The sequence below is a fragment of the Ammospiza nelsoni genome, chromosome 4, assembly GCF_027579445.1.
Source record: "Ammospiza nelsoni isolate bAmmNel1 chromosome 4, bAmmNel1.pri, whole genome shotgun sequence".
NCBI classification, from domain to species: domain Eukaryota; kingdom Metazoa; phylum Chordata; class Aves; order Passeriformes; family Passerellidae; genus Ammospiza; species Ammospiza nelsoni.
In genome coordinates, this window is record NC_080636.1 from 11280141 (window position 1) to 11307134 (window position 26994).

Here is a 26994-nt window from a genome sequence, read left to right on the forward strand (position 1 = left end):
GTGTTCTAAGCCAAGCTGGATGGGGCCCTGGACAGCCTGGTCTAATGGAAGGTGTCCCAGCTCATGGCAGCAGGGTTGGAACCAATGCTCTAAGATTTAGCTTTCATATTTTCCAGATTCTGTACTGATTTAGTATAACTCTGAACTGCATATAAAGTGTTAGCAAGTTCTCTTCACAGTTTAGTTAGACAAAACAATCCTTTTCCAGCCTGAGAACCAAGGACACTGTTGCAGCTTCAGGCCCAAAAATTATAAACAACAGCAAATTGAAGAAAGCAATTTGGGAGGATGGGACTTCATAACCTGAAGGTATAATTGGACAATTAACCCCAATATGTAAATTGACCAAAACTTATAAAAGTGTGAAAACTCAGACCAGGCATCCATCTTGGGTGGAGCCACAGCCAGGCTCTTGTATTGCCCAAGGTGTATCCTTTGAAGGCCTTTTAATAAATACCTACTTTATTCCTTTAACTCTGTCTAGACTGTCTTCCAGGCAGCCTCTCAAGGCACCAGAACTAGATGAGCTTTAAGGTGCCTTCCAACCCAATCCAATCTATGATCCCTACACTGAATGGGTACACTCACTCTGGCTGCAACCATCATCCAAAATGACCTGAGAACCCAAAGGAATCAAACATGGCCACATTTTCCCAGCAGGCAAACAGAAAGTATCCTAATGCTTAGAGTGATAATAGAAGACTAAATAAAAACTGAGTCATAGGAGGAGAGGTGTGTCTGAGTGGGAGAGTAATGACAAAGACAGGTAGAAATAGAATAGCAAGTAGCAGGATGCAGTTTGGAAAGTAACACTAAACATGGAGTCTTTCATCTGTTGTCCCAACAGAAGTGTGTGACATCCAAAAAGATGACAAACATCTGCTAACATTAGGAATAACACTCTGCCCATACATTTTTCAAAGCATACAGCATCCTGCAATGACCTTTAAAATGCTGTGTGTCATAATTCTACTTATTTAGCTACATTAATTTTCTCCAAGTTGACTCTGTTTAGCCTACAAAAGTAACTGGTAAGAAATGTCCTTGTGTTTATCCAGACCCACGAGCTCTGTTACTCTGTTTACTCCCCTCGTCCACTGGAGGAGCAGGAGTAAGAATGGCCAGGGGAACACACCTGGCAGGCAGCCAAGGTACCTTCCACACACACTTGCAAAACAATGAAAAAAAGCACAAATTGGTTTAAATTTTTTAATGTACAAATTTACATTCACCATGTTGTAACTTTCAAACTAGGGAGGAAATTGCAGCAGTCTGCATGATTTACTCTATCCATAATTCTAAGTGTACAGATTAGAAGAAAACCCTTTTTCCTTTTCTCAAGGAAATAAATATTTCATTTCTATAATCAATAATCATTCAGCTTTCTAACAGTCTGTGAGCTATGCACCAGCATTCTCTCTCAAAACTAGCATGTTTTAAAACTAGCATCTCTTGGGATTCCAACCAGTAGCCTTTGTTGCTCCTCATGTGCCCACACAGCATATTCAGAATTCTGCTCCAGCGACACCTAAAGACACACTTCAGTGAAAGTAGCAGCTGAAGACGTCCATCTTCAGTTCTGCAATCCACCCAGCTGCCAATTACTTTCTTCCAAATGGATCTGACCACACTTTTAACCCTACAAATCAAACATCAGAATAGCAGCAGTTGATAATTTAGAATGTTGAAGAAAAATAAACAACAGGTCTGCTACTCCAGCTTTGGGTATTACAAATAATGAAAGAAGCCAACAATTTCTGCACTGAATTTTCACCTCTGCTTAAACTTACAAAAATATATAGAAAAACAACCTCATCTTGATCTTAAACTTCAGATAATGGAAAAATCTATGACATTCATAGGTAAGGTGTTCTAAAATTGTTGGATCATTTAGAATTGCACCTTACACTTAAATTTGTCCAGGTTTCCTTTTCAACTAATGGATTTTGTAACATATCAGCAGCTAAATTCAGATGAAAAGGAGAATTTACACTAAGAAGAACTGGTCATTAAGTACCTGCATCTTGGATAAATGAGCCAGTCTAGTCCTCTTGAATGTTTAGTAAAAAAGAAAGGTTTACAAGACCTCTATTTCACCCCACTTCTCTTCAGCATTTCCCCCACTTCCCTGGAAAGCAAGTCCTGCAGTAATGATCTAACCAATGCATGTAATAAGGTCATGGCTTTAATCCTGTTTGATTTTCACCTGCTGCTGATGTTAGGCTTTCTCAAAAACAAAAATATCCTTTAACATATTCATATATTACATGTTTCATCAAGACAGGCACTCTCACATCTTTAATCAAGAAATGCCAGCCTTGAGTAGACAAACCATTTAACATTATAAAAAAATGAACTACCAAGGATAGTCTGCTATACTTGAATTTTACTTCCCTCACATGCTTTTCTAAGCCTTCCACTGTCAGCAGCAAGGATCCAAAAGCCATTAGCACTGCATTCCAAATTTTCCTTCACATGTAGTGGACTTCTGCATGGCCCATCCACCCATGAAGCCAGAAGGCACTGCCAAAGTGCTGATGAACTGTGGTCCAGCAGTTTGGTATTCCACAAAATTAGGGTGCAACATTGCTTTTTATAGCTACAGCTCAGCCAATCCATGGTTCTTGCTCACTCTGAGCTGGTTCAGAAGTGGAAACTGGCCTCTATTTAACAAAGTGTGAGGACAACAGATACTCTGCAACTTATTTGGCCAGTTAAGTCACTTTAAGATGAGTTTCATTAAAACTGTAGCTTTTCAGTGAGGAATTAGCCTGAAAAAATAATTTAATGGCAAGTTCATTAAATATGTTTTCACTGAATGTATTTTTCACTGTATTATTTAAATCCATACAAATACTGAGGCCGTACTTCAAGGGAGTCTTTAAAACAACTGATGCAAACACATAAATCAAGTGTACCTGCAGGCTGAATATCCTCTTGAACAATACCAGCTCGGTTTATTGACTGCTCATTCTCTGGAAAACAGAACAGAAAGAACACTACTAAAAAAAAAAGAAAAGACCAGATATCTTGATTGCACCTAATAAAAGAATCTTGAAAATTTTATTAATTCGAGATGCTACATAGTAAAGTTCTGTTGAGTATCTACCTACAGAATACAAATATAGTATTCCTACTTCACTGAGAAATCAATAGCTAGTCTGTTTTGAGAGATTACAAACAATAAGATAATCATCCTCAAACAATGCCTACTGTTTAATAAAGATGCCAAAACACCAGTCATTCCTTAGTCAACACCTAAGGAATGACTAGTACTTTTAGAAGTTCATTAATATGCTCAACATAAAATGAGTCAAAATATTTTTTTTCTTTTGGCCAACTCCCGTTTTCAGGCCCTGAAAGATCTTGCAAATGGATTTCATGACAGCACCTACAAAATTACTGCTTGTAAACTTTGTGAAATTCAGCATCTGAGGGATATTTTCCCATACACCGGGCCTGTCTCAGGCTTTTCTTTTTTCTTTGAAAGATTTAACCACTTCCACAAAGAGAAATGGAGAAAACTATACTATTTCCCTTACTAAATGCCCCTCCTTTTTTTCTATTTTGTCATGCACTTCACCACCACGGTGCTACTCTGAAGCAGGAAGTCAAAGCTCAGGTGGATTCACCTTTTGCCCCCACCACTGAACTTCTGAGGCCTTTAAAAACCTGCAGGGTACACATTCCCAAAGGAAGCTCAGAACTAAGCTCACCTTAAAACTGGTATTTTTCATTATTCTATCCCAATGGGAATGCACTGGCACTACATGTTATCAGGCTGTCTGTGTACAAGCCTAATGCCACTGGAGACAGCAGTATATCACAGTAATTGATTCTCCTTGCAAGGGGTCAGGCACTAGAGGCACATCCAGGTTCTCCAGTTCTGTTCACTGAGCATGGTAATTCCATTTCATCCTTTTTAGCAGACAAAATCTCAGGGACCTGTCTAATTCCAAAGGAAAAGGCACAAAACCCAGAAAGGGAGAACAGAATAGATTAGGGCAGCAAAGGAGACTTCCTGTAGGACATGAAGGAAAAGGATATTCAGTCTTGAGTAGAAACTTGGATTAGAAGAGAGGCAGGAAAAATGGGAACCAATCTGAGAGTTCTGGGGACACACTTGGGTCGAACAGCAGGAGCTGTTAACTGGTCAGGCAAAGAAACCTGTGCAAAAATGTAAGAGATGATAAATACAGAGACAGGACACAGAACAGTCAATAGGGAGATTGCTGTGGGGCCTGCAAACAACTTGGAAGACAGGTAAGCCAGAAAAGAACAAGATTCAGTCTTGGTGACAGGAAAGCCACCTCACAGGATGGGGAAGAAACAGTCTCACAGTTCAGAAAATCAGGAAATCTGTGAAAATGTCACAAAGAGCAGCTGTCAAGCCCCTCTTTGTTTTAGTTAATCCATGTGGAAAAGGTCTGTGCTGACAGCCTCAAAGTTTCATCATTGCCACTAAACTGGATAAGCTAGATACTGACAAGAAAATATTAGAAACAGCAAAGCCACCAACTGAGGTACTAAAACCCTACAAAATTATAACATCTCCACATAAAATTAGGTCAAACTCCTTTGTGCACAATTTACGGTTCATATCAACAATTTGATTATATACAATTTTTCCAAGTAGCTTTCATCTTGTTTGTTAAATTGCTAGGAACTTCTCTGAAAGTTCCTAGAGAATCGTGCAGTAAAGTCTTCTTCCAGAACACTCATGTACTTCACTTCTACAGAATTTGGGAGATACACAAGAAAAACAAGAGTGAAGAAAGAAAAGATAGCACTTCATGTTTACATGGTTCAATGTCACTCCAGGTAACTAATATTCATTCTTGCCTTTTGCATGATTATTCTGTGATGCTAATCAGAACCCCCAACTTTGGGGACACAGCATCCCCAAACAGAAATACTGAGCATTCTCCCAGAGCTCAGGCCAACAGAGGGCAGGAGCTTCTACGTAAGTTGTCAGACAGCTTACTTGACTGTACTCAGAAAATCCTCTGTACTCCAAAGGTTAAAAACTTGGGTTCAAACACCACAACTGTGGTAGTTCACAGTCTCGCCTCAAATACTGTGATAACAAATGCTCGTGCCTCTCATACTGCAGTGATGATCAAGAAAAGCTCCTTGGAAATGAATAAAGGTGATATCAGATGGAGATTCAGCACCAGGCAGTAAGTTTAGAATCAGGTATCAAATCACAAGTTTGTGCACTTGCCAACTGTGCATCAATTCATTCTATGTCCTAAATAGACATTAAAAATCCCTAAACTGATAGGAAACATCTACTCACATAATTCACAAGTACAAAGGAGGACATTGCTCCACTAGTTCTGTCCTTTCCTTACTGCCAAGACACATTTCAAATACAGTAGTTTTGGAAAGTATAGAATAAGCAAAAAAGATTTAGTAATAATGTTTTCAAAGGGAACACAGAGTAGGAAACATAATTGTAGGAAGTTTCACAAACTACAATTCCTACATAGTATCCCTGAATAAAAACTTGCTTACAAGTTAAATTTTGATGCAAGGCCAAAGCCCCTCCAATAAAACCATTAAGTTTGCTATCGTTTTTTCTTTTCCTTCCTAGAAATCTTCAGTTGTCTTGGCAGATTAATCACATATATCTTCATATTTTTGGCTTGCTTAGTCTCATAAAAAAATAAAGTGGGGTGCAAGGCTGCTTGTACCCCCCACTTTTCCCCCATTTCCGTTGTCACTATCTCACAGAAGGCGAGGAGGAGTAATGGGTGCTCCCCCTACAGAGCACCTGCCTGGAGCTGCTGAGGCTTCACACCTGGAGCTGCAGGTGCCTTCGGGGCTTGGCAGGTTTTCCTGGCAGGAAAGTGGGATTTTCCTCAGGAGTCGGTTCCAGACTCAGCAGACTGAGACCAGCTCTAGCAAATCATCACAACTGGCTGCCAAGTTTTAAGTTAGATTCTCAATGGCAGCTGGAAAACAGAACTCAAACAGCTCATAGAATCATTGAACAGTCTGGGCTGGAAGGGACCTTTAAAGGTCATCTACACCACCTCTCCTCACTGAGCTGGGACATCAGCTAGATCAAGTTGCTTAGAGCCCTGTCCAACCTGATTTTGAATGTTTCCAGGTATGGGAAAACCCACCACTCCTCTGGGCAATCTGTTCTAGTGGTTCACCACCACCATCATAAAAAATGTATTCCTTCTATTTACTCTGAATTTACTCTGTTTCGTTTGAAACTATTACCTCTAGTCCTATTGCAACAGGGACTACTAAAAAGCCTGCCCCATCTTTCTTACAAGCTCTCTTCTAGTGTTCTACAAGGTTTTTCTGAAGCCTTCTCTTCTCCAGGCTGAAGAACCACAACTCTCTCAGCCTTTCTGCATGGGAGAGGGGCTCCATCTCTCTGACCTCAACTTCTTCAACAGCGTCTCAGTCCTCTGAGGAGCAACTAAAGGATGTTGTACTGGCTAATAATCTGAAATAAGAGCAACAGCGAGCTGTATTATTTTCGTTTTCAGGTATCTCCTAGACGAGCAGAAAGCCCCTAGGGAGTCACTCGCCGAGCAGCAGCCCCGCATTCCCCCAAGCCCGGGCACAGACCGGGCCATGGCGCAGCCAGCTCCCCCCGCGCACGGACTCACTGTACTCCTCGGGCAGCAGCAGCGGCCGGAAATAAATGGGGTAGAGGGCGGCTCCCACCATGGCCACGAAGGCGCCGAAGATGCCGATGGTGCGGGACAGCGCGGCCATGGCCGGGCGGACACGGAGCGGAGCCGGAGCGGGGCCTTCCGGGGCACCGCCCGGCCCGCCGGGAGAGCGCCTCCGTGCGGCCGGCGGGGCGCAGCGCGGGCACGGGGCCGCTGCGCCCGCGCCGTCAGCCCGGCCCGGGCAGCCCGAGACGATGCGCCCCAGTCCCGCCGCCCCGCCCTAAAGCGCCTCGCCCGCCAGCGGGAGCTGGCCCGGCCCGGGACTGTCCGGGTAGCGCAGCGCCCAGCCGGGAGAGCGGGGGCCGCCGCGGAGCCACCAAGGGAGTGGGCGGGCGCGGCCCTGCGCGGGGATCCCTCCCGGGCCGCCGCCCGGCGCCTGCTGTACGGAGCTGCCAGGAGCCCCTAAGGAGCTGCGCAGCACGGCCGGGGCTCGGCGTCTTCTGGCCCAGCCCCTGCGCACCTGCGGCGGCGGAGCGGGGCCCTGCCCTGCCCTGCCCTGCCGTGCCCGGGCGGCGGCCCCTCCTCCAGGAAGCCGGATCTGCCGCATCCTTGTCGCCGAGCCGGCCGCGCAGTGCCTGCCGCGCTGGGCACCGCCGCAGCGGCAGCAGCAGCAGCATGCGGCCCCCGGCCGACCCCCGCCGGCCCGCTCCGCTGCTCCTCGTCCTGCTCACGGTGAGTGCCGTCGGCCCCGCACCTGCTCCGCGGACCCAGCCCGGGCAGGGCCGGCCCGTGCGGGGCCGCGGGTCGTTCCCGCAGCGCGGAGGGAGCCGAGCCGGGTCCGGCGGGGCTCGGGGGGCTCGGGCCGGGGCCGCCCCTCGGAGCCAGCCCCGGTGTCCGGCCTGGCTCCGCGCCCCCTGCCAGCCCCGCGGTTCCTGCGGCCTGGCTTACCGAGCTGGGGACGCCGAGCCGTCACAGCCAGGTGTTAAGCTTTCTGCCCTGGGTGACCATAAACTTCTAGAGTGGGAAAAATGGGGGGGCCTTTGATATCTGCGTACAGATGCACGACTGAACATAGTGCTGCACTGGCTTATGGAAACAACCGTGGGTTAGGGCCAGTTACTAAACTACTTTTTCATCTCTTTAGTTGCTAAGCATAAGCTCTGGTCTAAGTGTTTGTGTGCCTGTGCCATGTTGGTGCTGATGGAGAGCAGCAGATCAACACCCTTTCTCGTCATGTCTTCTTTTCACTCTTGATAAAAATGTAGCATGACGTGTTGGGCGTTTGCAGGTGAAGAACTGCACTTATCTTCAGGTTTTGTGCAAACAGGTGCAGGTTTCATAGGGTTTTGTGGAATGTCCTCAGGGCTGAACTCATGAAGGGTCCTATTGAGACCTCCAGCAAATGAAAGAATACTTGCTCAATCATTTCTGTATTATTACAGTGCTCAAAATTGTTCCGTTTCCTAATGCTTGCCGTGTTTGCCTCCCACATTGATTCTTATCCCAAGATCTGATGGGATTACTTGGGCTAAATCATTTAGATTCAGCAGGATTTAAGAAAAGAAAAAAGAAAAACAAACCCAAAACCATTTACAGGTTTAAGTTGCCCCACACAACAAAACCTTTGTGTCTGTCTTGTTGAACTTTGTCTATTTCATGATAATATTTTGAATCAGCATAGCTGACTTCTTTAGTGCGCTGGAAAACTTTTATATTTAAGTCTCCTAATCACACTCACTCAATGTGTCATCTTTTCATCCTTGTGCTGTCTCAGAGGTGATGCACATTTAACTCTGCCTTGTCTGATACAACAGGAAGGGAAGAGGCTCCCTCACCAAGGAGGAACATTGAGATGATACACACTCTGTGCACTGTGTAGTGGTAACAGAGACTTGGCCATGGTCTGGAGGTTTATGGTCTGCGGTGTCTGCCAGGTCTCCATCATGTGGGGTTGCTCTGGGTTCTTTGCTCCATGCTGTTTGCTGGATGAGCCTCCAGAAGGGTTAGTTAGGTGGGATGTAACAGAAGACTCAAATATAGTTCATGCATTTTGGCAGCACAGGCCACAAATAGTACCCAGGGACCAAAGAATACAAAGTAAAATGGGGAGCCATTTAGCAGATCAGGCACTACGGGAAGGGCACTAGACCAGCAGAGCTGAAGCAAAACTTAGCATCAGCAATTGTGTTGCATTGTGCTTAAGTGCTCTAGGAACATCATGGAAATTGTTCTGCAAAGACCTGGCTTTGGGTTTGAGAGCTTACTGCTTTGGGATCCCCCACCACAAAATTTCTGCCATTCACTGGAGATGACATGGACAAATTCATACGCTGCTGCATCTTTGTTAATGAACCGTGCCAGACCCAAGCTGTCATTGCTGGAGTCTAGTTCCCATTGCTCTGTGGTGGATAACCACTGAGAAAATTGAGAGCTGGCTGTGTGTGTGTTTTGACAGTAAGTGTGTGTGGTAAGCACACATTAGTACCCCTGTGCTTTTAGTATCTACCTGGTGGACTTTTGCATCTTGTGATAATGACATGGCACTGTGTTCATAGTATATTGCCATCTTCCTCATGACACAGCGCCCTTATCACAAAGATTAAGCTACTTACAAGTACTCTTTATTGTAAGATCAAGAAATATTAATTATAACCATCAAATATGAGAGGTTTGGGATAATTTGTTGCTGCTGCTATGGGGTTTTAATACTTTTAAACCAAAGAAGAATTGTGGTGGAAATGTAAAAGAATAGTATCTTTTGTCAAGCTCTGAAAGGTACTCAAATTAGTATTAAAATGAAGGCTCTCTCATCAACTTTTGTCTCAGTATTTGTGTATGTGTGTTATTCCAGCATATTATAGACACCATGCCATGGGTTCCAATGGACACCAACCTCCTATTGCTATTCCTTTTTCAGCCCCTTCAGTTTGCATAGTTTTTACAATACAAAATCAGAATATTCTGAGTTGGAAGGGACCCACAAGGATCATTGAGGCCAACTCTTAAAGTGAATGGCCCATAAAGGGATCAAACCCACAACATTGGCATTATTAGCCCTGTACTCTAACCAATATCCATTTTGTGGAGTGGGAAATAAGGCAGAGAGGAAGGCTGATGAGACAGTATTTTGGCTTTCTACAATAGGCAAAGTCGCATAGTCTTCTGTGGGTTTTTAGCATTTTATTTGTTGAAGGTGTATATCTTGGTGCTTGCATGTCTTTATCAGTGTTCAGCATCACTGCACATCTCACTTGCAGTGTCTCTTGTCAGATACAAGAAGATAAAGAGCATTTGGTTGCAAGTATGGTAAGTGGTTTAAGTGACAAGTTCCCTAGGAACACTAAATAAAGTGATCTAGAGCTACCCATCTGCTCACAATGGTATCTAGCTTCTTTGTCCAAAAGTTCCCTCATTCAGTTACGTCTTCCAGTGTCTGACCTTAATAAAGTCAAGGTCTTGAAGTGAACAGCACCTCTATGCATAGTTCCTCCAACAAACCTTGAGCTCTTTTGCATCTCTAAGGAAGCAGGGAACTGGGTAAAAATACCATTTGATCACACAGGTGACCAAAAATCCAAAAATCTTCATCTGTAGGAGCAAGGAGGTAGTATAGGACTTAGTTCTGACTTTTCTTAATATTTACACCCTCATAGGTCATACTGGCTTGATGTTTTTTCAGGGTAGCTCTCAAGGAGTGTCAACATATTCTCAAGAAATAAAAAACAAAGTAGTTTATCATTAGGGACTTTTATTGATCTCCATGTTGGATTGTGGGCAAGGTCTAGTCCTCCAGGTGCACAACACACAATTTCTATGATTAGAAATGTACTAATGACTAGGCCAAACCCTTTAAATGTTTTGAAAAACTCATGTTTTGAAAAAGGCATCTATCCAAGATAGGTATCCAAGATTAAATTTTATTTTAATTTGTTTAATCTTAGCAAAGTTAAAGGTTACCCAAGACAGATCTCATTTTTAGCAATCTTAATGACCATCTTCCCTGGTATTCCTATGTGACAATTGTGAATATCTTAGACCAGGGGACATGGTGGAACTGCTGTGCTGGTGGCTTGCCCTCAGAGCTGAGTAATCCCCAGTATCCTTGGCAGTGCATCAAGCTGGATGCTGGCTGCTAGGCAGAAAGAAAAGAAGCTTTTGAAGTTTTAGAGACAAGAACTTAATCACAGGGGATAATCCTGTTGTATGTCCAGGCACCCACTCTCAAACTATATATAATGTACCTAGCTGTGGAGAGCAACAGCTGAGCAAATTCAGCCTGCTGGTCTTGCTGCTCAGATTTCCAAGTCCATCTTCACAATAGGAACATGTCAAAAATGAAACACTTTACAAATATTAATTCATTGTCAGGAAGCCTTTGTTGTTAGTTTGTCCTTCAGGGACCTGCATGACAGGTAACAAAATTAGCTAACTTTTTTAGAAGAAGCAGAAACATCAGGCTGTGGCAATCCTAGCAAACAATGATACATAATGAATGTATGCCTGTACATTTTTGTGCACACTCCTCAGGCCTGATCCTAGGAGCATGTTTGAATAGTGTGACGTCTAAGTCGCTATCTTAGACCGGATTCCACTTGCATAGGGCTGAAGGATACACCCTGTAAATACAGTTTGTTTGTAGAAGCATGTGTAACTTTGAGACCTTGACGTAGGGATGTTGATGCCATTAAAGTCTTGATGGTGGCTCTCCAGTAATCCGTGTCTACTTGCTGGGTAAAAGAAACCTCATCTTTTGAAGTGAAAGTGTGGTATATATGTGCCTGTGCAGTGTTCTGTTATTATTGTGAGTGTGTGAATAATCACATAGATTCTCTGGTTAACATCTCTGTGTTTTGTGTTTTCTTCCAGAACTTTGTGCTGTCCTTTGGAAAGGAGACATTACAGACAACGGCAGTTACTCCACAGTTTCAGAAGAATGTGGATTATGTAGATTTTATCTATTTAAACATTTTAGAAAAGAAAGTTCTTAACAATTCTGAGGTTTCAGTTCAATATTTATGTTCTAAACCTTGTATTGTCAGTTTAGAAGCAGTAGCTTCCTCCGAGTTCAGGACTGGTGTGCCAGTGTATAGAAGGAGATGGAAGGATGAGAAGAACCTTTATGTTAGCAGAACTCGACTAGTACACTTGAAATTTCCAAGCATCATGGTTTACAGAGATGATTATATCATCAGAAACTCAATAATAGTGCACAGTGTGATACTGTACGCATGGATTAGCCACAGATCAGCTGGCAGCTATGGTGATGAGCAGAATGAAGACTACCAGGCTGCAGTTGCCAAGAATTACACATTTTTAGAGGCAGTTCCGCCCTTTGAACGGCCATATAAGGACCACAAAGTTTGTCTTCAGTGGGGTGCTGACTATTTGTGGATGCTCCAGGCCAATAGGATACCTCAGTGCCCTCATGAAACTGGTAGGTGCAATGTCACTTTTTTCCCCCAAGGAAACAAATAACATCTCTGGTAAGCTGTTAAAAAGTGCCTACTGGTAGTAAATAGTAAATATTACACACAGTGGTTTACTTGGGAAGCATTGTTGAACATGTAATCTCCATAACTGTGAGGTTAGAGTTGCAAGTTGCTGAAGCCATCCTGCTCTTCAGATTGTTTCATCACAGCTAGCCTGGAGGTTGGTAGCAGCCTGGCCCCCTCTTTTCTAAGCATTTTCAAACAATTTTAGTCAAAACCCACCAGAGTTTGTGAACATCATTCCTTTATCTTCAGATGGAGTTGTTCAGTCCCTTACTGCATTAATGCAGAATCAGTTCTGCAGTTCATGCACACATAATTTTCACATAAGTAGTTTCCTTCTGTTTAAAGTGATGGCCTCACACTCAGAAACATATTTTCAAGTCTCTGTAGTCAGCTAAGCTTTACAGACCCTCTTTTTTTCCCCCTAGAACCATTATGAACAAGCATTTTAGAAAAAAAAAGTAATAGTTTTAAATAAAAAATCATGTATTGCCAACAGTACAGATTACAGAAACAGCATTGCTTTTTAGATTTTTTGAGTCCTTTTTTTTTCTGCTTGCCTATCTCTAGCTTTACACTTGCTGACAATGTTTTTGCTCTCAGTGAGTGCTCAAAGCAGAACCTAGAAGGAAAAAGAACATTTGTTTCTAAATGGTTCTCTCCCAGAAAATCCCATAATGGTATTTGTGTCATTTTTTCTCACTACACTGGCATGTAAGTGCTCTGAAGAAGAACTGGAAATATCTTGTTTCCTTTAAGGGCTTTCTAAAATACTTGTTGGAGACAGCATGTGATATCTGACAACACTGTGAAACATCTTATTGTCTGTATTATCTATTTCTATTACAGATTAAATCAGTTTAATAGACAATAGAAGGAAATAATATTCAAATTTTGTTTCTTAAAATGATGTAACAATTTGCTCAGGGTTTGGTTTATTTTATTGTTTTCTTGGTGGTTTTTTGTCTGGTTTTTGGGTTTCTCTAGGCAAGCTGATGATATCTCATGGCCTTGAAGATTTTTCTCTTGTTTCTTAGGAGGGACATCTTTATCAGTTTTGTTACAGGATTATCCATATCAGTTAAGAATAGAATTGGTATCTATGCATACATATAATATAGAGAGGCACAAATGGAGAGCAATTCCAAGAGATGTGGAGAAATGTCACTTAGGCATAACCAAAGATAGGATGAGATGTAAGTGAGTAACATTAAGTAGGACTTGTTTACTAACTGGTTCTTTAAGTATCTTAGATTTAAATAAGTCTGTTCTTTCCCTGCTTCTAATTTTATCTGGAAACAGGCTCAAATTCACTTTTTGTGGGTTATTTGGTTCAAGACTGTAATGTATTTTACAGCAGCAAGTGAATTTTTGTCTAAGGACTTATTGAGAGTTTGTGTTAGCTTTAAATCTGTTGTGTGATTTAAATGTTCGACTGTAGGAATGTGAGCTGATTAATTAGTTTTATGCTTTCTGTCTGTCAGATTAAAAAAGACTGTATTTTGCAGATGGTGTCCATGTTCTCGAATTTATATATGCTTCCAGTGGGGAAAAAACAGGAATTGTGAAGAAATTTGAACAGTTTGAAAACAGAGAACTTGAGACAGTCAGACAACACCAGGTTGATTATCCCATGTAAGTACAGGCAAGTAAGTGAATGGGGCTGTATTTGGTTTTTGAAGGCTATAGAATGTACTTAAACTCTTGGGCTTTACCACAAATTCAAGGAATACTGCCTACTAATTTCATAAAAGATGCAAAAGGAGCCTAGTTAGCAGTTCCTTCTAATTCCAGTTCTGGACAGGCTTAAGCTGAAGCTCAGGAAGATACTTGCAGTATGTGTTAGTGCAGTGCTGTGTAAGAGATGCCACTGAAGGTGTAACAGGTACAATTAGGAGGGTGAGTTAGCTGTTACCTGCTGCCATGATCAGACTGCTGTCTCATGACTAATTAGCCTGGGGTTTTCTGCATTACAAACAGATGTGCATTTCTAATATTGTTTGCAGACCAAGAGCAGAGTAGGATTTCTTGCAAGGGCAAGCAGCATGAAGCAGCTTTATCACTATAAATTCCCACTCTAGTTTATTTTGCACCTGACAAGCAACTGGATAGAATCCTGTGCCTAGATAAATCTTCCAGCTTGAGCTCACTCCATTTCCTTCTACCATTGCTGTGTAAGCTTTCCTATTTTGACAGGAGTGCAACTCCTTATCCCCTGCACACTATTCAGTTACAGAGGAATTGCTCTTGTAAGGTCATCTTGCTCTGCTCTGGTCCCCCTTCCCAAAACTGTCACAACTTTCCAGTCATATTTTGCAACTTCAGGGGAGTAGAGATACATAAATAGACCTCCCTTCCACCAGATGCTCTCACCCTGGCAACATTATTGCAGAAGTAGGAAATAATTACAGGAGCTGGGACTTGCCTTCTGGATTGCATTTGGCCTGTTGCCTCAAGAAGAGTGCCAAGATGGCTTGCCAGAGAGCACAGGTTGCATGCAAATTCCTAGCTCTCAAACCATAACTGAAGCCATAAATACAGAGCAATTTTTAGCTCCTGGTCTCTTCTGGATGAGTGACAGCCTGCTGCTCTTTGCCCACCAACACAGTGCATCCTGCTTCTGGTACAGAGGCACTTAAGCTCTGGTGTAGAGTATATGGAATAAATTTATGCATCTTTTTGTCTGCTCCACATAGTTCTTGCCTTCAAGTTCAGTGTCTTCAGTGTGCTGTGTGCTGTGGTTGTGTGACAGCCTGGGGTAGTTCTGTTAGGAAGAGGAAGAGAGTTCTTCTCTTCAGTTCTTTTTCAGTTCTGTGTATGTGAGCAGTGGTTCCCCACTGTACAAAAAGGTAACAGAAGTAGATGAATCTAACTGAGATACTTGTTTGGCTTCAGTCAGGGATTTGTAAAGAAAGGGAGTCCAAGATACATAATTTTTCTTTGAGCCTGCAGGAAGAACAGGCTGGGACTGTAAGGGACTGCTCAAGCTGTTTGGCACTCTGCAGCAGTGGGGATATGAAATGAGTCAGCATTGTCCAAAACTCTGTCCCAAGAAATGTGTCCAGAACAAACACAGTCTCAGACTGGCAATCAAGGATTAAATGGAGACTGAGACATTTGAGTTTGCTGTATTGGCAGAGATGAAAGTTGAAAAGAGCAATAAATAAGCATGAACACAGGAGCAGTATTTCTAGAAGCACAGTGTTTGCCTGTACGTCCTAGCAATCAATATACAAGTGGTTGTCATTTACAAACCTTTCTGCCACATCCATATACCATCTCTGGAGAAAATGGTATTATTAGCTGTTTAAGGCATAGTTTCCATTAAGGAAAACTTAATCATCCTTGCATTTTTTTTTTTAAGGAGAGCAGGTGTTAGGCTTTCAGACCTACAGTGGTTTAGTTTAGGAGAAGATACAAGGTACTTGTGTTAAGCAATTTTTTGAGAGAGAAGCAAGGCAAGCTGACCCAATCCTAAAGTATTATAAACAAATATTGACCATTTTTATTAATTACAGAAATGCAAAAATTTACTATCTCTTTCTAAAAGTCACTAAGAAAAGTGAACTATTTCATCAGATATGATAATAATTATAGTGCTTTGCTGAATTATACACTGGAGGTACAATTTTCAAAGTCATTCAGCATTGACCTAACTGCTGTGGCAATGTTACAGAAATAAGTGTGATCAAATTTCTGTTAAGAGCACAGAAGCAGATTTAGTCTGGCACAGAGGAACTCCTTAAAATTAGATATTGTGGTATATATTCTGCTTTTAGTGCCTCAGCCAGGTTTGAACAGAAATTTCTAAGTACATAGTGCTGTTGGTGTTTGGTTTTTTATTTTTCACTGTTCCATAGTTTGCAGAGGCTCCACCTTTATTCATCCCGTGATACTTCTGTGACAGCTATTCATACCCATCTGTACTGTCCAGAGAATGGACTAATTTTTAACTGCTTCTCACAAGTCTGTTTTCACAGTTCACTTTTAGTACAGAAGACAGAGCTAATAGTTTTTACTGGCTTTGACAATCAAGGTGACAACAGCACACATCTGGGGGCTTGGTACTGGTCTGTGTGGGGGAGGTTGACTCCAGTTTGTCTTGGTTGTGTTTTCAGTTCCTGGGTGGTGTGGGATCTGGAAGTAGCTCTGACCTGGCATTCTGGAATTGATTCAGATAGCATTTCCTTACTCTCTTCTCCTGTTTGTTACCACAAAAGTCTGTGGTTAGAGATCAAAGATCCAAGAGTTTTAAGTGTGGTTTTTCTGAAGATTTGTACTTTAGAGGATGTTACAGTGTTCTGTTCTATTCTGAAGATTACATGTGTGACACAGGTTTTTGCTAAATTAAAGTGAAATGCATGCTTTTCAAATTATATAGAGGGCTTTCTCATCAGGAGTGGATTTTGTGTTTGTTTTTGCTCATACAGGTTCACCATTTCAATCTGGCTATATCTGCTCCATCACTGTGAAAAGGATCTGTGTGGTATACTCTATTTTATTGATTCAAAAGAAATGTATGGTACTCCTGCTGTATTTCTAAATGAGGAAGGTAAGGGATATTACTAATGGCTTTCAGAAGAGGTCTAATACAGTCTTTATCGATTTGTGCCTAGGAATAACATTTATAAAAATATATTATCAGACTTATTTTGTGAAATTGATCCCTTGCAAAATGCTTCTTTTTGACTGTAGCATCTCAGTAGGAAAGTAGCCACTAAATTAACAGGAGAAAATGTAGTAGTTGCATAGCATCTAATCTTCACTAACTTCAGAAATGTCTGCTTTGTCAGGAGAATAGCCTGTATCTCTCAGCCAGGAGCATACACTGAGATTAAACAGTCTCACCTCAATGAACAAGCTTTCTTATTATTACTGAAGTGTTGTTTTAAATTGATCTTAATTCCTATATATACAACATGAAAATTTTTGATAATTGGAAGTAGCCTCAGAAAAAGTCAAAGTCATTCAAGGTCTTGCCTACACTGCAGTGTGTAGGCAAGAACCAGTCTGTTTCCCTGATCCAGAAGAAAGTTAAGAGGTATCACTATCTTAGTCTTGCAACACTTGCAGTGGGGGCCTGTTGTTGTCAGAAGAGGGCTGGGAGCTGGCTGGCAGGCTCGCAGAAGAAATAAGCATGCAGAGTTTTAAAAGGGTACACCTGGCATTCTCATAACACATTTTTTTCCTCCTTCTTTAAGAGTTTGACAACTGACCTCTTCCTCACTGTCATTTTTGTCATTTTCATTTTCTCTGTCATGTAGCCAATTTCAATAATTAATGTATCCATTATAAACTGGATGTTTTTCTGTGAAGAACAAAAAAAATGGAAGTTACCAGATTAATATGAGATTTGCCTGGTGAGGTTTTAGGGCCAGTTTTATTCTCAGTGTTACCCTCGATTATCAAAGTAGCTTGTTCTGATCTTAAAAGTTCAGACCATGAGTGTGGCTTCTGCAGGTCCAAGAAGTGGAGGGTAGAGTCTCCTTGTGCTTGATCATTGCAGTCACATGCCACCAGTTGAGTGCTGAGTGGATGCCATTGTTTACTGGTCCCTTGTGCTGTTTACTGCAAGCCACAACTGCTTTCTGATGTTTGAGATCAGCTGTGACAGCCTCCCTTAGGTTTAGTCTGTTCAGTCTCTTTCACCCTGGTTTTCAGCCTGTGGTTTCATGTGGGAGCCTGGGCATCAGCATCTGAGCTGTGAAACTGAAATGTGGAGCACTGTCTGTGGGGCTCTGAGAGCTGATGTATGGCTTGGTGGTGCCAGATTTCTGTTGTTGGTGAGGAAGAAGGTGAAGAGGACAGAATCACTGTGAACAAAGCATTAGTAAACCCATTCTTGCTGCTAATGTTTCTGTGGTGTTTGTTTCCTTTTTCTTCCTTTTTTGCTCTCAGGTTATGTGCATATTCAGATGCATCTCATGAGAGGGGATGACCTTGCAGTGAAAACTAGCTTCAGCCTTCCTCTGAAGCAGTGGTTTCGACTGGATCTCTCCTTTAAGGGTGGACAGGTATGCTTGCCACTGAATTACAAACTGACAAACTCCTTAATAGCTGAGGCTGAGACAAACACTGTAAATTGTACATGCTCACATAGCAAAAGAATGAAAAATCTAAAACTAGAAGTTGTGATGGGATGTTCAGACCATCCAGCTTTGGAAAATCAACTTTGATTGATTGATTGAGTTGGATTGGGTGCATCCTCAGCAAGTTTTCCAATGACACCAGGCTGTGGGGTGTAGTTGAGAGGCTGGAGGGAATGGATGCCATCCAAATGGACATGGACAGGCTGGAGAGGTGAGCCCATGTGAACCTTGTGATGTTCCACAAGTCCAAGTGCGAGGTGTTGCACCTGGGTCAGGGGAATCCCACACACAAACGTGGGCTGGGCAGAGAGTAGATTGAGAGCAGCCCTGGGGAGAAGGATTTTGGGTTGTGGATCAACAAGAATCATTGAATCATTAAGGCTGGAAAAGACCTCAGAGATTATCAAGTCCAACCTTTGAGCAAACAGCACCACATCAGTTAAAACCACAGTGCTGAGTGCCACATCCACTTGTTTCCTGAACACTTCAGGGATGGTGACTCCACAGTTAACATGGGCAGCCTGTTCCAGTGCTTGACAACTCTTTCAGTGAAGAAATATTTCCTAACATCCAATTTAAACCTCCCCTGGAGCAACTAGACAGTGTAGTAAATGCACCCTATAACATTTCTTTTATTGTGATTAATGTTTTGTGCTCTTTTAGATTGAAGTAAGCAGTGTTGGGAAGAATTTGAAAAGACATCATCATCAATCTTTTACGTAAGCAGCATTTTCTCCTTTGTGGAGTAATATGTGTGTGTATGTTCAGATGCAGAGAATGGGGGAAGGATAGCACAGTTTATAACTGAGATTCTAATTGATTTTGAAAATGTCTGTGGTCTTTTTCTACACTATCCTTTCAAAACCACCTTGCTTTACTGTGCTTACATTAAGCATGAGCTGAGTATTTTAATGCCATGAGTTAATGTGGTGCATGATCTAGTACTAGAGTCTGATAACCCTCACTAAAAACTGATTGGCAGGTCAGTGGCATTAAGATCAGTCTTCAAATGAACTTTTGGCCTTACTGAAGTCTAGTTTTGCTGTTGCTGTGAGGGGTAGTATTTCAGCAGGGAAATTCTTACCTGTTTTGCTTAGTTAGAGAGCAAAATTTCTACCAAAAGTATTCACACTCTGTCTATGTAGAAATATAGAAATATAAAAATTTCTATGTAGAAATATTCTATGCAACTGAATATTTTTAAATGGGTTTTTAATTGGTTTCTTTCACTGTAATTTAAGATGGACTCTTTCTTGTGCAAATAATTAAAAAATGCCACTGTTACTAAGGGAGCTATGTAACAGTGAACTGCATGGCAGACTGCCAGACTTCAGGATTGTTCCTTCTCTGCTGTGCTTTAAATCCAGAAATTGATAAGTTGCAGGTGATAACTCTAGGAGACTAATAGCTTAAATTTTCATATGCTGATTTTAGAAAAGTGAAAGGGAAAGGTGGAACTGAAAAAAATGAGCTTAAATAATGATGCCTAAAATATCAAAAGATACTTACAGGTCAGAAAAATAAAACACCCCTGTTGGTTTAATATGTTTGTAGACAAGGAATTTGTTAAATTTACTCCATAATTTGTCACACTAAATTGCAGAGTCAATTTTGAGAATAAACAAATTACAAAAGAAAAAGATACTTGGAATAAGCTTAAGACCGTCAGTTGCAGAAATTCTGAGAAATACTTATTTCTCTTTCTTCTTTCACAGTACCTCTAGATAGTCAGCTTACTTCTCTTTCATATTCTCAAGTTTTAGGGAAGATTTCTATTATGATGACACTGCTGGATACTTTGTTCTTGGGGGCAGTGGGTATGTAAATGGTATTGAAGCCTTCTTTGGACCTGTGAAATACTATCGCCTCAATGTGCTGGAAACAGAACAGGTGAGCAAGGGCACTACTTGGAAATGCTGAAATATTAGCAGCCAACTATGACTGAGTATATTTTATTTTTTCAGATGGAGTGCTTATCTGGTGATAAACTAGCTATGAAGCACAATAGTATCTGGGAACATATGTCATACATGATAATTTTCTTTTCAAATCTAGCAACATTAGTTACCATTTCAAATGCTAAAAGATAATACTTTGGGAAGTGAGTGTGTTAAGCAGTTTTTGTAGATCTATATTTAATAATATAGGTACAATTATAATAATATATATTTAATATATTTAATATTTTCACTATTGCTTTGTTCCCAGAGTTTCTGATGATACAGTGTTGGATATATTTGATTAATCTGTGGTTTTGATGAAACTGATGGTAAAAGTTGCATGGATCTGGTCAGTTTTGGAAAGTCTTCTGTGATTTTTAGATTATGCTGACCATTTAAATAGGCAGTGATGTACTGGGGTCAGCATCAGACTGTCTGACACACTAATAGGGTGTGCCAGATAAGCTGATTGTAGTGAACAATCTGTCTCCTTTTGTTATTTGTGTACAGTGCATCTTTCTAGCTGAGCATACACAACAACAGATACTGGAGATGCCATTTATCCATCATTTACCTTTTTACAGATTTCTAATCCTCTTCATGACAAAGACACAGTGGAACAAATTGAGCTTTACTACGAGAGATGTATGGACATTCAAGAAATAGTTTATGATTACAGATATATTGTAAGACAAGGCGAAAAAACACACAGAAGTTGTAAGTGTTGATCTATGACATGAATCTTAAACTGTCATCTTTGGAGACCTGTTTTCTTAACTTTAACAATCTGAATATTGATCATCAAAAGTAAAATTCAATTCACCCATAACAATTTGAAGAGTTTAGTCTTATTACTGGTAGCTAAAACTGGGGTTTTGTCCCTGCAAATACTTTTGTGTCATGGAATAAAAACTTAATTATCTTGATATGTCTTCTCTAATAAGAGAGGTGCCTAAAGGGACAAAAAAATACTCTCAGGCTTTCATGTGTGCTATGCTATTTCCTTTCTTCCATTTCATTTTCAAAATTACCCTAAAGGAAAATGGGTGGATTTTGCTAGACTGTTTCTGCCACAGTTGCCTAACATTCAGTAATCAACAGGCTTCTACCAAAGTGTCCACTTTGGTAAAAGGAGAATGACATAGCTTAAATGTGTGCTGAAAACTAGCTTATGTTTCTAATTTGAATTAGATTGAATGTGTTGTGACTAGATTATGGGAAAAGAAACCTAAATGTATTTGTAAGTTGCCTGTGCTAGCTGGGTGAGTTTTTAGCTTTGTGTTAAGGATGTATTCATTTTGTCCATGAATTTTGAGTTTATGAGAAATTTTTTTTCTGTCAGAAACTTCTTTTGAAGACCAAAAAGTCAGCTTTCCTATCTTAAATATGTTGCTTTCTCTAGGTTACTATGAAAACTATTATTTGGAGTTGATTCACAAATATGGAGAAAAATCCAAATGTGATGCTTTCATGTGGGGAAAAGAGCTCAGGGAAAAGTACCACACTTTGTTCAAACTCTTACAAGAGATGGATTTCAGTAGTCCAGATGGTAATCATGTTTCTTTTTTTTAATTGTTCTTAAATATCTCAACAATATTTGTTGTGTAGTTTAGTATTATTTGGCTTAATTTGTTATACATGTTTTTCATATTAGCTAACTTAATAAAGGAGTGTTTAGTGGGTTATATATTGCAATATGCTGCAGATGGAAGGATGGCTTACTAGGTAGAAAGAATTATAGAAATATCCTTATTTTTTTAGTGGTCACTTTGAGATGATCTTTTGGATTGTTTTCACTCTTCTTATTCAGTAATACCTTATTTCTCTAGGAATTTCATCTGCATTGAGAATACCATTCAGCTTGAGAAATAACAGAATCTATTATTCTGTCTGTTACTCAGTTTCTGGGGAAATTGGTTCCTAATTTGAACTCTTACAACAACTGTGTGTTCTATATTTTATTTTTGGTGTTAGAAGATGGAAGTGATACAGTTGTAGAAGTTGGCCGAAGGATATTTGAGAAGGCTGTGAAAGGTCTGTCCAGTGCCAATGGCCTCAGCAATTTGGGCTCCTCTGTCCCTCTCCTGGTGGATTCCAGTTGTTGTGGATACCATAAGGCTTCCTATTTCCTTGCAGTTATATTTGAAACAGGCCTTGGGGTGCCTGTGGATCGTATAAAGGTACCATATTCAACATGTGCTGTTATGTCTGTGAAATTAATTACCTTTAAAGACAGTTAAGAAATGGGATAAGCCATTGAATTAAAAAAAGTGAAATGGCCCTCAGATCCAAGTGGTTGAAGGGAATCTCCAATAAAGCTACTAATAAATACCCTTTATTTATATCTTTAAATATAAAAGCAGTGATATCTTTATGAAGGCCTGGTGGTGGGAATCTTTATTCTGCTCAAGCAGAGCAAGGACATCAGTGATATAATAAAGATCTAAAAATGGTAGTAAAGTGAACAGCACAGAAAGTACTGCTTTTCCCAGTCACTGTGGAGCCAGGATGAGTAAGATCCCTTGAGTCACCCACAGTGATTTGAAAACAGGTGGGAAAAAAGTCCCAGATCAGGCAAATCTAAATTGGAAAGGTTGCATAGTACAGTCAGGGAAGAATTCTGATTTTAGAGTGTGCAAAAATGTGACACTGAGTGTATTATGGTCAAATGAGCAAGGGTAACCAAAGTAGAGCAGTTTTCTTTTGTAAAAAAGTGACTGTGCTTCAAACTGAGCAACTGCAGAGTCTGAGAACTCCTGACCTCTTAGGCAGCTTGCAAATAACTGAAATGTTTCAATGTGTTCTAGCTCAAATAAAGGGAAGGTGTTTATATGTCAGGGGAAGAATGCAACACTAAAATTGCCAACAGATACTTAATTGTGGTATAATAGTAAAATATAAAGAATAGCAGATCTGTCTGTTGCGGTTAGAGGACATTAAATCAGAAGAACCTCTTACAGGCCAATCAGAAACAAAGCTCACCTGCAATTCTTCAGAAACAAGAAACCTTAAACAGGAACCCTTTTTATACCCTAATCATAGAGTATACAGTGCTTATTATGGAGGCTGAGTAATTTCATCGTTGGATCTGCTTCTGGTAGTGTAGGAAACAATTTAATATCCAGCACAGATGGGACACCATTGGTTTTCTTACTGTGCAGGTGAAAAATAATAGTAGTGCTGAAAATTTTTTTGGCAAGTGTGGTGCATAGACCAATTAACATGTATCTCAAGGGAGATTTGTGCTGAAACCTTATCATCCATAGATTCCATCCTACTAGTCCTGTCAGATCCCTAGGGTAAGATTCTGAAATGCTGTTTGTTAGCTTCCATATGTTTCACAGGATTCAGTGTGAAAACTCCAGCTGGCTTCAGTGGGACTGGTTAAGTCACTGCTGAGTATAAGAAGTGTCAGAGTATAAACAACACTGTAGTAAAATGACATTGAAAAACTGCTGCACATTTAGTGATGACAGAATAAATGCAATACTTGAAAAGTATTTAGAGCCTAGTTTTCCTTTCCAGTGTTTCTGTGCAAACATAAGACATTTTGACTACTTTACGGGCTGTGTTTGTTTCTGTAACTGTGTTTACATAATATAGCTAGTATATCAGCTACCAGAATGAACGTTCTGTTCCCTGGAAATTTCCTGGGAAGTGCTTAACTTGTGAGATGTGCAGTGAATTCACTCTTGTTTACGTCTGTTGATTTTTGCCAGGGACTGCTATATAGTTTGGTTGGTGCTCAGGGGAACGAGAGACTCTCTGTGATGAATCTTGGCTATAAACATTACCAAGGGATTAATAACTATCCACTTGATTTGGAGCTGTCTTATGCTTATTACAGCAATATTGCAATAAAGACATCCCTGGATCAACACAATATAAAAGGGGAACAGGTAAAAGAATTAATAAGTGTATCTGATTTTTTTCTGTGCAAGTTATTTTTCATATTTGTATTATGTGGCCAGAAGATTTTTGTCTTGATTTACAAATATTGCCTCATCTGATTTGTGTCCCTGCCTGTGGCAGGGGTGTTTTTAAATGGTTTTTAAGAGTCCCTTCCAGCCCAAATCATTCTGTGATCCAATGATTGTTACAAAATTCCCCAAATTATATGTAGGTATCATTACTGTGTTTCTTAAGAAGGGGTAATCAAAATCAATATCAGACTCAAATCCTCAGAATTATCCACAAGCTTGTCTTTTATTAAAGTCCAAGCCTTATTCTTGGCCCCTGAGTCCTCACTCAGACTTTTAATTATTAATATAATTGGATGTGTTTATTAAGCAATTGATCTGCTGTTTCAATAGACAGACATCGTGAAGTTCCTGCAAAAAATGATTTGTCCTCTCCATACTTTAACCTTTTCAATAATCAAATGTAATTACTTGGTTGTTAAATAATTACCTGATAAAGTTACAATAAAATAATTTCAGAATAGGCTGCTAACAGGAGGTAACACAACTTTATTTGTAAAGAATAGTCAAGAATAGTGCTAGAATCCTGGCATAAAGCATGAAACAGAAATAGAGAGATTCTAATTGCTGAAGAACTAAAAGCTGACAGAGTTACCTAGATAAGAGTGCTGCGTGTGTCATGTCTTCATCAAGCTTTCTGCCAGTCTTTTTTTAATCTTTTGAAAGCAATTTCTGTAGAAATACTAAAGCTTTGAAAGACTTAAATATACTTCTTTGTCATTTCTGAAACCAAAAGATGGTTGCGTTTTTTTTTCAGTTGTTGCTGTCTTGGCATATCTTTCCAGTGTAGAATGGACTTACAGTTTTGGAACAAAGCAGTAAATGTTTTTTACAGGGGATGTAAGAATAGTTCTTAATGCACTGGCCAACAGAGAAGTGATAAGAATTTTAAAATCCAGAACTAATGATTTTTAGGCATAAGCAGGACATGGACGAAATTTTCATTTTGGTTGCAGATGTAGAAATCCATTGTGAAATTCATGTGGAAGTTAATTTTTTTCTGTTCACCTACTCTTCAGGCATTTGTTGAAACTATAAGACTGATGGATGATGAACTGCTAAAAGCTCAAACAAAAGAAAATGGTGATGTCTTTATGTGGTTAAAACATGAAGCAACAAGAGGAAATGCAGCTGCACAGGTATAAAGCAATAATTTTTCCCGTTCTTGGTTTTAGACACACTTAGGAATGTCCATCTGTAGACCATGTAGGAAAGTTGCAGAGGAGAGCAGACAGACTTTCCTCCTTCCACCCAGAATTGCTTCTTTTTTCCAAGTCCGGACTACTTCTCATGTTCCTGTTCAATAATATCCAATAACCATGCAAAAGCTGTAACAATGATGCAAGGCACAAAGGAAGAGTCTTCAAGTCTTGGCAACCTCCCTGTCTGATCCTTTTCCCTGGCTTTGTATTTGATACATTGCAATTCTGCTGCTGATCTGAGACCAGTAGCAGTATATTGTAATACTGAGCCATTTACCTGCATCAAATCTGTCACTTACCCCTGCACTTCAATCAATCCAGACTCTATGATATTGACAGCTGTAAAAATAAGCCTGCTGTAGAGTTAGCATCAGTACATTCCACCACTGAAAAGCTGTCTGAACATTCCTGTTAACCAGTTGTTTTCAAACTCTTGAGGGTGTATACTAGTTTCTTCTCATATCTGAAATGCATCTAAGCCTGCAAAAGTCTGTTCCTGCAATTCCAGTTTCAATACCAGCATTTATAGCATTACCACTTAAGTTATTTTCTTTTAGCAACGTCTGGCTCAGATGCTGTTTTGGGGCCAACAAGGAGTGGCAAAAAATCCTGAAGCTGCAATAGAATGGTATGCAAAGGGTGCAATAGAAACAGAAGATCCAGTGTTGATATATGATTACGCCATTGTGTTGTTTAAGGTAAGTTATATTTGATGTTTTCACTTCAAAATAGTCATTCCTGTAACATGATGTTTTAAGTTAACTGCAGTGACACATGGTAAGAGTGTATACAAATGCTTTTGCATTTACTCTGAAAATCAATCAATAGGTATGAAGCTAATGTTGATTTTTACTAAAAAGAGGCACACAAAATTTAAAAAGAGCAAGTTAAAAACAATCTTACTTTATTCCTATCCATATTCAGGATCTAAATACCACCCAAATTGTGGATTGTAATTTTTCCTAATGTCTTGTCACCTCAAGAATCCAACCAGCTAGTAAGCATAGGCTTTGGTATAGAGGTGTAGGTTAAAAAGTTTGATCCTTTCTTAGAATGCCCTTTATTAGGATTTTTTTTTTTTAGTTGGAATTAATTCCTCAGTTGGAATTAAATTATCCCTGCATGCAGTTAGTTTTTCCCTGCTAGAAGCAGTAGACAGAAGATGCTAAACTAAAGCCTGACTTCACCTGCATCAAATAAGGTGTATCAGCTAGGTGATGTCACCCCTAAGACATTCAAGCACTAAAGCTTAGGTGGTAAGGAACTGCTAGGTCTTCACCTCATTCCTTTGACAGTGGAGGATTTTCTCTGGAAAATGTTTGCTTAAGTTTTGCTTGTGTTAATTTTGAATGCACATAATCTGTTTCACCTTTGTCTAAAATTATTTTATGTGGACATCATAAGCATAACAGCTGTGTATTTCCTCTAGAGACACTCTAACATCCTTTTTCAGGAGAGCTGAGAGCTCTTACTCACTGCCAAACTGTGCACAACCTATGCCCCTTTAAATGCTATTTATTCTTCCTTAGTTGCTCAAACTTCAAGATCTGTGATATTATTTACCCATAAAAATCACTTGAATATACTGGTGAAATAATTGTTTCTAGACTGCATCACTGAGATTTTCTAAAGCTGTGAAGGAAGGATGAACAC

At 40.3% G+C, this 26994-nt stretch overlaps 2 protein-coding genes across 3 annotated transcripts in view; one reads left to right on the forward strand and one right to left on the reverse strand.

The window, feature by feature from the left end:
- Nucleotides 1–1195: 1195 nt before the first annotated feature.
- Nucleotides 1196–6882, reverse strand: SMIM20 (small integral membrane protein 20). The gene is made up of 3 exons (XM_059470346.1): nucleotides 6633–6882; nucleotides 2919–2975; nucleotides 1196–1639 (listed from the first exon to the last, which is right to left on the reverse strand). Exons 1-3 carry the CDS (start codon nucleotides 6739–6741, stop codon nucleotides 1602–1604), a joined length of 204 nt encoding a protein of 67 aa, XP_059326329.1. The 5' UTR covers nucleotides 6742–6882; the 3' UTR covers nucleotides 1196–1601.
- A 265-nt stretch (nucleotides 6883–7147) lies between these two features.
- Nucleotides 7148–26994, forward strand: part of SEL1L3 (SEL1L family member 3) — a 33813-nt gene continuing 13966 nt past the window's right edge. The window contains exons 1-13 of one of the 2 annotated variants that reach the window (XM_059470345.1): nucleotides 7148–7370; nucleotides 11505–12072; nucleotides 13639–13765; nucleotides 16561–16682; nucleotides 18029–18144; nucleotides 18883–18938; nucleotides 19977–20109; nucleotides 20744–20876; nucleotides 21562–21708; nucleotides 22137–22339; nucleotides 23879–24058; nucleotides 25159–25278; nucleotides 25899–26039. In XM_059470345.1, coding sequence (XP_059326328.1) covers nucleotides 7314–7370; nucleotides 11505–12072; nucleotides 13639–13765; nucleotides 16561–16682; nucleotides 18029–18144; nucleotides 18883–18938; nucleotides 19977–20109; nucleotides 20744–20876; nucleotides 21562–21708; nucleotides 22137–22339; nucleotides 23879–24058; nucleotides 25159–25278; nucleotides 25899–26039 — 2103 coding nt within the window. In that variant the 5' untranslated portion in view covers nucleotides 7148–7313. Of the gene's footprint in view, nucleotides 7371–11504; nucleotides 12073–13638; nucleotides 13766–16560; nucleotides 16683–18028; nucleotides 18145–18882; nucleotides 18939–19976; nucleotides 20110–20743; nucleotides 20877–21561; nucleotides 21709–22133; nucleotides 22340–23878; nucleotides 24059–25158; nucleotides 25279–25898; nucleotides 26040–26994 lie in introns of both variants that reach the window. The other variant, XM_059470344.1, reaches the window with a different exon arrangement.

What these genes read in the sequence shown, in the direction of transcription:
- SMIM20 (XM_059470346.1), bottom strand. Translation starts at nt 6,741, where the DNA reads ATGGCCGCGCTGTCCCGCACCATCGGCATCTTCGGCGCCTTCGTGGCC. An exon ending in GCTGCTGCCCGAGGAGTACA is followed by an intron (nt 2,976 to 6,632) that starts GTGAGTCCGTGC and finishes TCTGTTTTCCAG; the next exon opens with AGAATGAGCAGTCAATAAAC. An exon ending in AGAGGATATTCAGCCTGCAG is followed by an intron (nt 1,640 to 2,918) that starts GTACACTTGATT and finishes TTTGATTTGTAG; the next exon opens with GGTTAAAAGTGTGGTCAGAT.